Source organism: Leptonotus elevatus, chromosome 6 (assembly GCF_054856555.1).
Source record: "Leptonotus elevatus isolate MCC_2025b chromosome 6, RoL_Lele_1.0, whole genome shotgun sequence".
Classification (NCBI taxonomy): domain Eukaryota; kingdom Metazoa; phylum Chordata; class Actinopteri; order Syngnathiformes; family Syngnathidae; genus Leptonotus; species Leptonotus elevatus.
Window position 1 is genome coordinate 10,431,072 of NC_141244.1, and position 14,556 is coordinate 10,445,627.

The 14,556-nt window shown below is 39.4% G+C and overlaps 1 protein-coding gene across 3 annotated transcripts in view; it reads right to left on the bottom strand.

Moving 5' to 3' along the window:
- The window catches only part of grik2 (glutamate receptor, ionotropic, kainate 2), a 153,734-nt gene that overhangs the window by 81,976 nt on the left and 57,202 nt on the right, over positions 1 to 14,556 (bottom strand). For all 3 annotated transcript variants that reach the window (XM_086079521.1, XM_086079522.1, XM_086079520.1), the window contains exon 5: positions 1,837 to 2,018. In XM_086079521.1, coding sequence (XP_085935647.1) covers positions 1,837 to 2,018 — 182 coding nt within the window. The remainder of the gene's footprint in view (positions 1 to 1,836; positions 2,019 to 14,556) is intronic.

The following is a 14,556-nucleotide window of genomic DNA, read 5'->3' on the forward strand; positions in this document are numbered from 1 at the left end:
TTGATAAGTTGCCCTAAGCTCTATAAGACCTTGGTAACCCATTCCAGTAAGACAGTGAAGACCTGTATTTGCTTGACACTAGACATTGCTAACCCCGACTTTGCACAACATCTGCAGCCTCACTTGGAGAAAGGTCAGGCAAAATTTCTGGCGTTTTCACATGCACTGTAAAGAAATCTATTAATTTTCTAATTAAGAAGAAGAAAGCTGACTTCTTTAGACAGACTCTTCTTCTGTTGAATCATCAAAGCAGAAGCTTGTCAAGGAGGCCTGTCAACTGTTCTCAAAGCTTTTCATCTCTTGTCAAAGCTGAGAATGTGACCTTCAGGAGTTTTTTCAGCTTGAGAACCAGTCCTGCTCTGCCGCATTGAGCAAGGATGGAAGATTGCACTATTGCCAGAAGTCTCAGCTGACCTCTATCCTCGAGACTTATGTCCCACCAGTTGACAAGGAACCTGAGACAGACTTCTCATTGTAGATGGGTCAGCTTTGGTCCATGCCCTGCCACCAAAAAGACCCAAGACATTTGAGGACAATACAATTCTCGACTTCCCAATGATGTACATACAGTATACTCAAGCCAGTACACAATGACACATCTTGTATTTGATGTGTACAGTACTTCAAGTCTTTAGACCAGGTCTAAACGTAAGTCAGCGAGTAAGACGGAAGGTGACAAATGAGAACACAATGCCATCTAACTAGCATAACTTCTTGAGGCACAATGAAAACAAGACAGAATTGTACCAATTCCTTGCTGATAAGGCTCCACAAATGTTTATTTAACATATGGTTATTGTCACAAAGGAAGCTTCTGTCCTCAGCACTAATGGAACTGTTCTTGATGGACTGGCAGGCATGGGACATATCTCCAGAAGTCTCACCCGTCTTCTCCAAACTGGGTAGTTATCTGGCTACAGCGAATGATTGTGACTTAGAGATTCTGGAGAAGTTTGTCATCTTAATGTATGTAATAGTTCTGCTCCAACACACCACGTGTGCTGCCTATCAGGCTGGTTTTGTGGTGGCCTAGGCAACCCAGTGTCAGCCAAAAGAAGAGAACCCTGCAAGCTGGGGATGGCAGAAGGTTAGTGAGGAATGGCAGGTGTTCTGGGCAGCCGACTCTCCGAATGTGGCTGTAAGTCTGGCTGTTGTGGCAGGTGCAAGTGCTATAAACTGGGTGTCGTGTACAGCTTTGTGCAGTTGCAACTTTAAGGCGTAACTCATATTTGCTGTATCTTGCGAACCGTAGATGCACATGGTAGCAAAATATCAGCTTTTATCAATGTCTAAATACTGTGCTAAATTTATGATTACTTCAAGTTAATGGCAGACATCTTGGACTCTATCTAGGTTTTAGAATTGTATGCCATAACTGTGCTGAAAATAGCAGGTTATGAAAAAACTTTTTCATATAACCTTATTCAATTAATAACAATCATTATTACAAATGTCTTGCTCTCCCAAGACTGTAAAAGTGTCTATATGATGTAATTCAAGAGCTGTAATAGACTCAGACATATACTTGGTACCAAAATATCTGTAATACCCAATTTTATATTCAACTTTAATACATGTAGCTTAAAATCAATGTATTTTGAGTTATTATGGGGGCGGGGGGCATGTTTTTGGGCAGACATCTTGGGGTTTGTGGCCTCAATCTTGTAATTTTGTGTGGCCAGAGTTATTTTTGAAAAAAGCGAGGTTTAAAGAGTATATGTACCAAATTTCATACTTGTATCACACAGTAAATGATTCTGGCTAAATATGCAATTGTCTGCTCCACTATTTCCATTTTAATCAAAACACACACACACACACAAAACAAATGCACACCTGTTTTATGATCCCAGCAGCCATTTCATGTCCGCAGTCAAAGATGATGTGAAACTCCTTCCCTCTCTTCATCTCCTTTAACAGCGGTTTGGCATCTTTGGTCTCTGCAGGAAGCTGCCGGATCTTTAATCGAATGTTGTATCGTGATGGGGCCTTTATAAGTTCTTGCAATCGAATGAGACCTTGTAAAACAGCAGAACAAATGCAATTACATCTTTTTTTCTCATGGCAGTGGGTTTTTTTTGGAAAGCAAATACAAAGGGTTCAGTTTCGGTCATTTTCAAAAATAAGCCTGTCGACAGAAACAAAGTAACAAGTACTTGTGATGAAGCTTGTGCTAGCAATTCCATTGCAGTCCTTGTATAGGGTCTGTTGAACCCATTTAAAATGCTTACTTCAATGTCGTTGTTTAATTTTTGTGAAAAACAGTAAATGAATAAAAACAATATATAGTTGAGTCAGTAGTACAGTTGGGATTGTTGCCTTCATATACCATCAAAATTGATAAAACAGTGTAGACTTTCAGCAATAATTAAGAGGTTGCTCAAAAAATAAATGTTACTATTAAGAAATCCATACCTGAACTGTCATACCTGTTTTAAACCTTCACTCTATGATGTGTGTGTACAGCTGACCATATTTTTATTGTAAGTAGTATTACTTTAACTGCATTTGTATTTATTAAATAGCATTTTATTTTGAGATGCAACAGCACGTCCAAGAGCAGCAATAATAGAGCCCTGAATAATGTAATGGGATGTAACTTGAAATAAATGAATCTGTCGCCCATTATCGAGGTAGTAGTCATGATCAATGATATGATTGGTTGAACTGCAATGTAGGCTAAACTGAGACTGAACACGTGCCTATGGTCACTGGTTTGAGTTCTTGTTGAGAATCCAACCTAGGATCGGTAAAAGCATAAGGTGTAGACAGTTATATTGAATTGAATTCTATGGCCTGCAATCTTCAGATTGGCATACTGTAAATCAACCGTCTGAAGTGATGGTAGGTAGGCTAGCAGCAAAGCTAGAGGTTCAGACTGTCACTTCCATTCATCATGCTAGCCAACAATCATTCACTAAAGAGCAAACTGGAATAGATATAGCTGGATTTATCCATCAGAGGAGAAACGTGACAACTAAGACTATTCATTTTCACAGAGACATGACTGAACTCATCGTTCCCGGATGACAGCATTAGCTTGAGGGGGTTAGCTACACTAAAGAGCAGACAGAAGCAGCGCCCTCTCCAGCAAATCCCAAGGTGGTGGTGTGTACATCTACACTAATAACAGCTGCTGAAATAACACTACCATAGTCTTAAGTCATTGGTCCACAAACATTGAGTTTATGATTATCAAATGCAGAACATTCTGCCTCCCATAGGAATTCCCCGCATTAATAATCACAGCAGTCTACCTCCCCTTCGGCACCACCAAGCAAGGCATGATGCCATCAGTAACCTGCAAAACAATCACCCGGAAGGCATTTTCATTGTGGCAGGGGACTTTAATCAGACCAACGTGAAGACTATTTTATTTTTTATGTTATTCCTAATTTATACCAGAATCTGGACTGTGTTACCTGGAGGGAGAAAACATTGGACATGGTAAACACAAACATCAAATGGGCTTTCATGGTAGCCCCGGCCCCCACCAAGACTCCTCAGACCACCTCACTGTGATGTTATTTCCAGCATACCAGCTCCTGCTCATCGAGGTAAAACAGCTCTGAAGCATTTGTGCCATCCAATAAACCTATTGGATGGTTTGAGGTAAGGACCAAATCATCTCCAAATGTCTGCCATCACTCTACCATTTTTAGTTTGCATACCAGTCAAAGCACTCTAAAGATGATGCCTTCTCCTGTGCCTTACACCAGAGCACCTTGAGGGTAAAAAAAACTCAAATGTGGACGCTCTTTCTGGACTTTGGCTCAGCAAAATGATCATCCACCATCTGACATGCAGAATTGGACACTCGGTCTCAACACCCCTCTGTGCAATTGGCTACTGGACTTCCTCGCCAAAAGAACCCATTCTGTACACGTAAACAGTCAGTTGGGATTAGCACCAGTTTAAATGCTACCTTGATGAGGACAACAAGATGGATGGACGATGTATGCAACTGTGTAAAAAAATAAATAAAAATAATATATATATATATATATAAAATATATATAAAAAAATATATAAAAAATATATTCAAGGTTACAAAAACTAATAAAAATGTTGAACCATCTGGCATCTCCTAAGATTTTCTGTGCCTAACAGTGAAAAACTCCTTTTACCCACCTCAAGTTGATTCCTTTACTCCTTATAAATGGCCTATTTTCATATGAATCTCATTTTTGCATGAACACTGCCAGACTTTGGAGCATACAGTACATCTATAGTATACTCTAACATTTATTTCATTATATCCAATTTTCCAGCGCATTATTTTCATTTCAATAGCGATACAGTTGTTATTGTCGGGGCGACGTTGCTCTGTTGTAGAGTGGCTGTCTCGCAACCCTGAGAGAATGGGTTGGGTCTCAGGCCAGTGTGACTGTGTCAATGTATCCTTGAGCAAGATACTGAACCTCCAATCGCTCATGATGCTCTGTCATCTCATCAGTAGTCAAACTGTAAAGCGCTTTGAGGGCCTGGTAAGGAGGAAAAACACCATATAAACGAAGTACCATTTATCTGAGGAAAGTGTAGTTTGAGTTAAATTTTACATACATACATACAGTGTTGGAGTAACACTGGTTAAGTGTGAAAAAGTAACGCTTTGAAAAGTGTAAGATTTACACATTGGTGTGGACACCTATAAACACTTTTCTAGTGTTAGATGTAACACTCTCAGTGTTAATCTAACACTGACGATTTTGCTGTGGACGGCAATCAAAGATGTGACACAAAAGCAGTATCTGAGCACAAAAGTACAAGTGGCTGACCAGAATGACTGAACGAGGCCAAATTGGGCAAGTCTGGGACACCAAACATAATGGACTTGGCAGTGGCATTCAGGTGGTGTCGGAGCGCCAGACAGGAAAACTTCAAATGATGGCCGCAGTACCAGAGGGGGGTCAGACAGGGGACTAGCTTTTTACCATACCTAAGAGGAACATCCCAAGCCATGGCTCTCAGTCGGTCCTAATGCTGTGACAATTTAAATAATTTGCCTTGACTTTCAATTACTTGTGAAGTGTGCCTTGGAAGTTAACAACAACTTTAAAGTTGAGCAGTGTGCCTAGCAACATTATCAGGGCGGCAGTTGTTCATCTGTAAGGACTTGGTTGTCACAGATTTGAGTACCGCTGCATACAAGAATGTAAAAATGGTAACTAGCTGTTGGAGAGATGCTACACTGCTTCCTGGCTACTGTTGAGATGCCCTTGAGCAAGGTATCAGCTCCACCCCCAGCACTAGTGGTGTGCAACACAAAATATGCAGCAGAGTTTAAGATGAATTTCCCCTTTAGGGATTATAGTGAGTATAATCAATAAAATGTAGTAGAAGAAAAATGTTTAGATTTAGAAAAGAAGAGTCTGCAGAGATCAGTCATGATAGTGTCTGAAACACAGACCTTCCTTTAAGATCCATTTAACCCAGCATGAATATTTCATCCCCTATAAGTATGTATTATGGGGCCACCAGATAGTCTCCTGAGCATAAAGCAGATATGATAAATATCCTTGTGGGGGGAATTGCCCTGCAAGCCTTGATGTGCACAACACTGTTTCCTTTTTACTCGATCAACAGCTGCAAAAAATGCTAAACTGCCTATGAGAGATGGAGCATGACGATAAAAATGAATAATTGAACGAGTCACAGTCCAAAAGGTTTCCAGGGTCAATGTTGAAAATGGAGAGAGATTAAAACCAGCCAGCGGGTTAAGGTTCTAAATTCTTCAAATAAACTTGCATATTTCTGCGTAACATTTGTGTCAGTAAAAATAGCAGTGGAACAGTGGAAGCCCATGTTGGTTCTGAAAGCATGACATACTGTACTTGCATAAAATTTGTACGCAATGTGAAAAGATTTGAATTTCTGGTTGTGTGCAATTTGCTGCTGCCGTTGTTGTTGACGATGTCTCATTTGCCAGTTTTGTGTTTCAGGTGGCATGCTAATTTGTGCCGGGCAAGGCAATGAGGCACAGCAGGATGGCCAATAAAGTCTGTTTTTGTGCACCACAACATCAGAATAACCCCGCCATAATTAACTCCACAGAGAAAATGTTCAGTTGAATGCACTCCAATCAAGGAGAATTAGTTAAAAAGCATAACTGAGAAATCTTCCTCGTCGAATGCTAGTACCTTGGAATTCATATGGACCGTGCATGCACCCAGCGTGCCATGCACCTCCAACCGCTACTTTAAATGATGGCAATGAAACTCATCTGTGAAAAAGGCTGCAGTGAGCACCTGGAAAAACCTCATAAAAGAAGGATGACAACGTTTGGTGAGGTTACACATGGTGCCAGCAAAGGGTTTGCAACTTAAGTCTTATACAGTTTTCTCCTTTTAATCTATTTCAAATTTAAATTTTGCTCATCCAAATATATGGGGTTTTGTTTTAAACTGCTATCTATCTAGCTATATACTGTATAATGCATAAAGTTAAAGTACCATTGATTGTCACACCCAACTAAGTGGAGGGGAATTCGTTCTCCAAATTTGACAGTTGCAGGAGCCGTGCTCGGGAATCATTTATTCATCAATTACAACCCTTAATGCCAAGTGTCCTTGGTATGATCGGGGATTGAACCCACGGCCTCCCAATGTCAGGGCGGACACTCTACCACAAGGTCACTGAGCTGGTATAATATACAGAATACAGTACTAGAATACAGCCTAGAAAATACCATGATACACTGCTTGGTGTGAAATGCACGAAGCTCTAAACAAGATTATTTAATACATTTCCTGAAACTCGACCCAAAGGATGGTGGGTTCTGAATTTGCATATCTCACAATATAAGAGTCAGCCTCTCCTATGTCTCTTTCTCTTATACAATAACTCTCTTCTCGTCCTCCTGATCCAGCCCATTTTCTGCCTCCAACAGGCTCAGGAGGTCTTTCGTGCTTTCTTTTTTTTTTTGTGTGTGTGGCAATCTCACAGCCCTGCAATCAGCAACAGGCCAACAGCGTTGAAAATTCCCTGCTTTGTCTGCCAGGCTGGAAGTTCAACAAAATTGTTTGAGCCACACGTGCTGAGCACATTTTATTGCAACAGCCCACAATCAGAAAAGTTGTAAGTCACAACTCCAAGTTGGCAGCAAGACCATATTTTTAACCTTCTTCTATTTCACATTTTTTCTTACCATCCGGCTTTCCAAAGTGCCACCCAGGTCTGCCAAAACACTTGAAACCTCTGTAATAATGGGACGGCCTGGCTCAGTGGTAGAGTGGTTGTCTCCTAAGCCAGAGGTTGTGGGTTTGATCCTCGGCCCTTGTGATCATGTCAAAGACTCCTTGAACAAGATACGGAATCCACAGTTGTTCCTGATGCTATGCCATCAGTAGGTGAATGTGGAGTCAGTCTAAATCAAATTCAACTAACCTTCATATAAAAGACTGATTTAAAGAGGTTTCTCGTTATGTAAGCTCTATCTCCTTAACTGCATTATTTGGCCTCCACTTATTTATGTGAGTCAGCCTTTTCCTACATGAAGATTAAGTCCAAATACCGTTCCACCATGACTGATGAACATCTGGAAGTGTGCTTGAGGCTGGCTATCAGCAGCTACTGTCCGGACTATGCATCCCTAGCTGATTCAATTCAGTGCAAGTCATCAATGTAAACTCAGTACAAAATGTTTATAGTTAATTATTATGTGTGTTTTGCAATATTGGCTCTTTCCGTTATGCTAGGTGCATCAACATACATTGTACATACAAAGAATCCTCAATAAATGTGAACATTTGCATTTTTGTAGTAGGTAGATCATTTTGACTTCATTTTGAAATTAGCTCGCATACTGAAAAAGTGTGAGCACCCCTGCTCTACTGTATCTAAAAACAGACATGGTGCCCCTAGAGGTGCTCAGGGTTAATGTTATTTCGTCTTTATTTAAGGATTCCCATTACAACTTTAGAGATAAAACAGAAATTGTGAGTATCTCCCACGTGCCATCTGACCTTGCTTTAGTTGTGCAGGTCATGTTGGCGGCAAACATTCAGCCAAGACATCCTGCCTGGCCCAGCCTAGCAGTTCGTTGTTTCTGCTGTCCTGGTCGGCCCCTAGAATGACTACGACCTGCTTGATTAGTTTTGTTCATCAGCTTGGTTTTATTTGTGCTCACCACTGCTTGGTAACTTTGATTTTTTTTTTTTTGTGCTCCCTTTTGTGCTGTCTTTTTGCTCCTTTGTTCTGTATGCATCACTTTTTGTTCTTGCTCATTTTTTTCTCTCTCTCTAGTTTGGGGCCCAACAAAATTTATTGTACTGTACATTGTAACAAACTAAATAGCTTTGGTGGTTGGATAGTAATCGATCAAATTCACCTCTAGCAGCAACCGAAACTTTACTGACACAAAAAGTTCGTATTTAATGCAGAATCAGCTTCTTTGACAAACTAAGAACATCCAAGAAGGTTGTATACGAAAGGTACAAATACATAAAATTGCACTGCAAGTTAACCTATGTCCACATCTATGAATGAAGAAGCAATAAATGTCACAGAGGGCCCTAGTTTCTCACAATCGTAAAATCTGTGAGCAAATTCCAGCTCAAGCGTCAGCAGCAGGTCACGGTACTACATAATAGTGCACATTAAAAGAAGTTGCAATCTAACAGGGTTAGTGCTATTGACAAAGGTATAGCTATATAAATCCATGCCATAAAACAAAAGCAGATTGTAGAGCGCAGACCTCTGCCAAGTCCAAACACTAATGCTAAATCATAGAAATGATTTCTATCACACAACATCCATAAATTTATGGATGTGATATACAGTACATATCAATTATAGGAAATTAAAATATTTTTTAATGTACTGTTAATAAATGTATCCTGACTTTTATAGAACTTCTTTTGTGGCAAATAATGATGCACATGTTGAAATCCAAGACCTGCTTGTTTGATCATAGGTTAAGACCCACATGGGCCATGCATCTATGGGTTAAAAATGGAACAATCCTCTACTTGGGTCGATTTTACCCAACTTTGAGTCAAGAATTGAGTCTTTCAGCGTAAAACAACTTAAAAATATCGGTCAGGTCCTTTACTTGGGTAAAAAAAAAAAAAGTCATCACTTTGTATAAAACAACCCAGAAAGTTGGGTCAAATTGACCCATAAAGTGGATAGGTCCATTTTGTATCCATAATTGGGTTACTTTTGACCCAACTGTTTTTAGAGTGTAAAAATAAACCCAACTTTGAGTCAAGAAATTGGTCTTTTATTGTAAAACAACTCATAAATATTGGTCAGATCATTTACTTAGGTCCAGAAAATTGGGTCATCATTTTGTATAAAACAACCCAGAAAGTTGGATCAAATTGACCCAAGTAGAGGATTGGTTAATTTTTGACCCATAGTTGGGTTCATTTTGACCCTACTGTTTTTACAGTGTAAAGTGTGCTTTATGCCATTACATGCCACAAATGCGGCTAAAAACAGGCCGGCCTAAAATATTGATGGACTGTTGATGGCAGACAAGCTGCTGGCAAATAACAAATGAAACTCATGATGTTACTGGGACTGCTGGTGTAGACAAACTTCAAATTCAAACAGATTACTGGAGGGGCCATGGTACATTGGTCTGTCAAAGTATACAGAGTTCCCGCGGGGGTCTTAAAAGCATTGATTTTACAATTTTGAAAATAATACCGTAAAAATATAATTATTAAATATATTTAAAACCCTCCTGCACGCAGTCCTGACAGAAATGTAAAAATATGAAAATTCAACTAAATTGTTCAGGAAGTGAATTTCTTGAGGTTAACTCTTTCTAACTTTAGCGCTGGTGCAACCAAGAAAAAAACTTGGTTACACCTCTGCAACCAGTACAAAAAGTTAGTCTAGAGCCCTGATTTTGGTTTTTGGCCTAAATAAATGGGAAGGATGAGCCAATAATTGAGAATGCAACACAGCCCTGGTCAGACTTGTGGCGATCTATGACCAAAATAATCTGACAGTTCACTGAAGAGCCCCACTACACAAACGCAGTTACACAGATGGCAAACTAGATTATTGCAATATTATCTGTGGTCCGTGTCTGCTCTATAGTGGTGTCGTATAAGTAACCTACTCAACATGCTTTCATTCTTACATCCTGCACACATTCCACATTTAAACATTCGAGAAATAATTTAACGCACATTCACAATTTTTTTTCTTCCTTTGGAGCTGTGAAAAAGGTATTACATTTTTGGTTAAATTGTCCTAAATAGTTCTTTAAATGTCTTAAATGTAACTTGAAGAAGCATGTAGTAACCCTGAGTATAGTGATGGGCTCTCACTTTTTTCAAATTCTATATACAAATGGTAAATGGACAGAACTTATTTAGCGCTTTTTACACCATATTGCGCTCAAAGCTTGTTTGTTTGAAATCTGTAAGTCGTCATAAGTACAGGTCGTATCCAAGGACCAAATACACTACAGTGTCTTGCAAAAGTATTGCTACCACTCAAACTTTTTCGGTGCCGCATTCAGCATTATCCCTATTTGAACCTGGAATCATCGCTCAACATAACGTTCCTCCTCATGTTCCGCTTCCCATGCTGGACCAGTGCAGATGGACCTGATGGTGATACTAGTCACGGCAGTTCTCCAAGCAGCCCTATGAGACCGGAGATTGGCTGTGTGCAGTTTAGTCCATATTGTCTGGGTATTGAGCAATGTAGTCCCTGCCATATACTGCTGCCAAACTTGATTCTAAATCTGTGGAAGAGCCTATAGCTTCAACATGCATAGACACAATTGTAGGCTCCCTGTCATTCATGAAAAAAAAAACGCATTTGAGACAGCAAAGCGCTTCAGATCATTCCTCCTTCATGCTTTACAGTAGGTATAGTGTTATTTGTACATATGGCACAAGCCTATTTTTTGGCACCCTACCCGCAATGACAATCGACACACCTTCAATGTTCTTTGGACAGATGAGACCAAATCTGAGCTTTTTGGTAAGTCGTGTTCACAGAAACAAAAATGGAGCATACAGAGAAAAGAAACCTTGTATCTGCTGTGAAGACGAAGCTCATTTGTATTCTGGGGCTGCAACCAGCATAGGGTGTCTTGAAATTGTGCAGGAATCTCAGGAATGTCAAGGCATTCCAGATATAATTTGTTTTCTAGTATCAGAAAGCTTGGTCTCAGCTGCAGATTATGTGTACTCAAACAGGATAGCCAAGGCTAGCTCAGAAAACAAAGCAATGGACTGTACTGAAGACCAGTGCTATGAATAAATTCGAGCTGAAACTGTTGAAAAGTCACTTTTGAAACCTCAGACAGCTGCACCGGTTCTCACTCATGGAGTGAGCCAAAATACCCGCAGACAGGTGCAAAAGCCTCATTAAGTGGGACTGAAATCATCAAAGTTTGCCTCAGAGGTTTGGGCAACACAATTTTAAAGTGCCACTATAATGGGCAGTTTTATAGCTCTGGACTTTAAAATGATGTCTGCACTAAAAATGTCCTCTTCAAAAGACTCAGCAGTGATCTTAGGCTTGTTTTCTGATAGTTTTCATCAGATTTAGGAATGGCTACAATTAGGGCAGCATCTGACTCGTCTCACAGGTGGAGGATGAGCTTATTTCCCCATATGAACAAATCTGTAGAACCTCAAAATGTCTGAGGATTATGAAGGCATGGAACTGCCAGGGTGGAATAAACATTTTTGTCTGGCACATTTGAATGTACAAATATTACTAACCCTAACTATAAAATATTTGTATTTGTAAGTACGTTCAAATGTATTTGCAAGTATTGGGTATGTGCATGGACAAGTCAATAATACCCTGTGGCATTATGGGAAAAAAATGCAAAACAAAAATCATTACGTTTTTAGCCCACAAGTACATTTGAATGTATTTGGATGTTTGAACGTATTTGCAAGTTTGTTTAAACCTACTTGCAAATATGCTCAAAATTACTTAAATACGTTTGAACGTACTTAAAGTAAATACGTTTGCTAGTTAAAAATGTTTACTCCACATTGGCAGTTTGATGCTTCCGAAGAAGAGTGAGAAAATCTGTCTAATTCATAGGTGTCAAACTCTGGTCCTGGAGGGCCGCAGTCCTGCAGGTTTTGGAGGTTTCCCTCTTCCAACACAAGCTGATTCCAATCAGCAGGATCGTTATCAGGCTTATGCAGAGCTTGCTGCTGAGCTAATCATATATCAGCTGTGTTGGAGAACGGAAACATCCGGAACCTGCAGGACTGCGGCCCTCCAGGACCGGAGTTTGTCACCTATGGTCTAATTCCTCGTTCTGTGGAAGACGTAGTTTCCATCTATATTGGAATTTCTGGATCTATTTATTTATGTTACAACAACAAATGAAAATAGTGTTGATGGATACATTTGACTAGGCTAAGTGTGTGAAGCCTATTGAGACTCTTTTGTGATTAAGCGTTTTATAAATAAACGTGGCTTGTTTTGTTGAAAATAAATCTTTGCAGCCACAGCATAAATCATAGCCACTTACGGTGCACGGCTTCACAAGCAAAACAAATCATGAAGTGAGCTTGTATGAACAAATTTCTGCCTATATAAACGGGTTTAGTAAGCTAATTGTTACATGTATTGTATAGCTTGTGGCTTTGAAAGAGTTTGGGAAGAGGACATAACACGAACATTTGTTTTGTGAAGTTAAAATGTTTTTTGGATGCAGCTGTTAACCCAGTGAGCTCCAGTCAACATGGCACTAATCAAACCATTTTCATTGTTAGCAAAATAATAAATCAAGATTCTTAGGATATAAAATTAGCGATTAAAGATCTGTTTGGGGTGCTGTTATGACAACTTGGTGTGAAAATATTTCCTGAAAGGTTGTCAAAATATAGTAAATATTCTATATGGACCATTTTGACCACAGTGGTCCTTTAGGTTAAGCGCACCAACATTTTTGTCAGGCCAATTTCATTCGGTATCTTTTCCCACTTCTGCTGTTAATATGGCTCTTGCACAACACCAGCTTGAAGTTGCCCCAAGACACAAAGCCTTATCAAGATACGAAAAAAAGTAGCATGCCGACTCTTAAAAAGCCAGCCCCGTTTGATATCAATATTGTTTTTCTTCAAGAGAAAGGGTTGTGGATACAGTATATGCATTGAACAAATCATTTTTTGACACCAGCGTTTTGCTATCATAGTCTCTTCTCTTCTCCCTTATGGCCTCATCAAAACTCTCGCTTGCCACAGCTGCAGTAGCAGCAGTTTTCTCGGGAGTTTAAGGATGTCATGCCTGGCTAGGAGAGCTATAACACATGCTGCTGCCATCTCCGTTTTGCCATTACAACGTTGAACTATTAGACGAGTCCCATTGTGGTTATTGATTTGCTTGTTTGCTCCCTGCTCGGTGGAAAACTGCTCATACGGAGATTGTTCTCCTACCACTTTTTAATTCCATTTCCAAAAAGATGGCATTGTTCAGAACAGCAGGGGTATGGTTTTAGAGTGCGACTGCTGCTCTGAATTTGCCCATTTAGCAATGCAATATGGTGGCTATACTGAAAGAAAAAAATATTTTAGTACATTTAGTTGTCACGGCAACAACTAAACGTGTGATCACAAGTTTAGAGATTACGTATACAAAATCAATCAATCGAGATACGTATATAAAATCAAAAGGTGTTAGATTCTACCTTTGGCCACAATGTGATGTGGGATTCTAGTTAAGGTAAGCCATTTTAAACTAAAAAAAAAAAAACAAACATTTTCCGTATTTAGAAGTGGAAATTTCGTCCAACCAGAACTCATTCACTGCCATCAACACGTGGTGTGCTCGTAAATTCACTGTAACGCGTTAACACCATCTTGAGAGTGTGTGTGTTCGGAAAAGGAAGAGCGTGCTCCCCTCCAATTAATTCCCAAACACAGCCGATGTTATAAACCAATCTGCAGCCCGTACTTCAACTGTTTTCCATCTGTACTGCCTGATACACTCATTTTTGGGGGCACTTTGAATAACCCAACGGCGCATTTGAACAACATTCTGAGTTTCTGAACGGTCAAAGTGAAGCAGTGGGCGCTCGTACCATATTTCCAAATGCAGCCATGATTAAGGAACGGGGATTTTGGGTGCGAGTCTGAGGTCACAGTTTTTGTACAATACAATTTCCCCCAAAGCATTTTTTATTTTTATTTTTATTTTACTGGTTAAGAATCACTGCTCAAGTTATGTTTTGTACGATATAATTTCCCCCAAAAACATGACTTGTACATCCAGAGCGATGTAGTGTGTACACTCTAAAAAAGGATTCATGGCCTTAGTAGGTACAGCTTAAAATCAAGGGCTTTCGATGCATAAAAAATTTAGTTTGTTCCATGAACACATTATAATCATTTGATACTTTATTTTAATAAGTTGGACTAAATTAAAACAAAGAAAGCAGTCTTAACTTAATAATATATTGATTCTGAACAAGACATTACTACACATTTTAATCAGTTAAAAACTTATATTAATAAGTTAGTCTGTTCTGTGGACAAAAGGAGGTAACCAGAGAAAGTGCAAATCTACATGTTTGTGACTATGAATCAATCTGACCAGTATGATTGTCAAATGGTT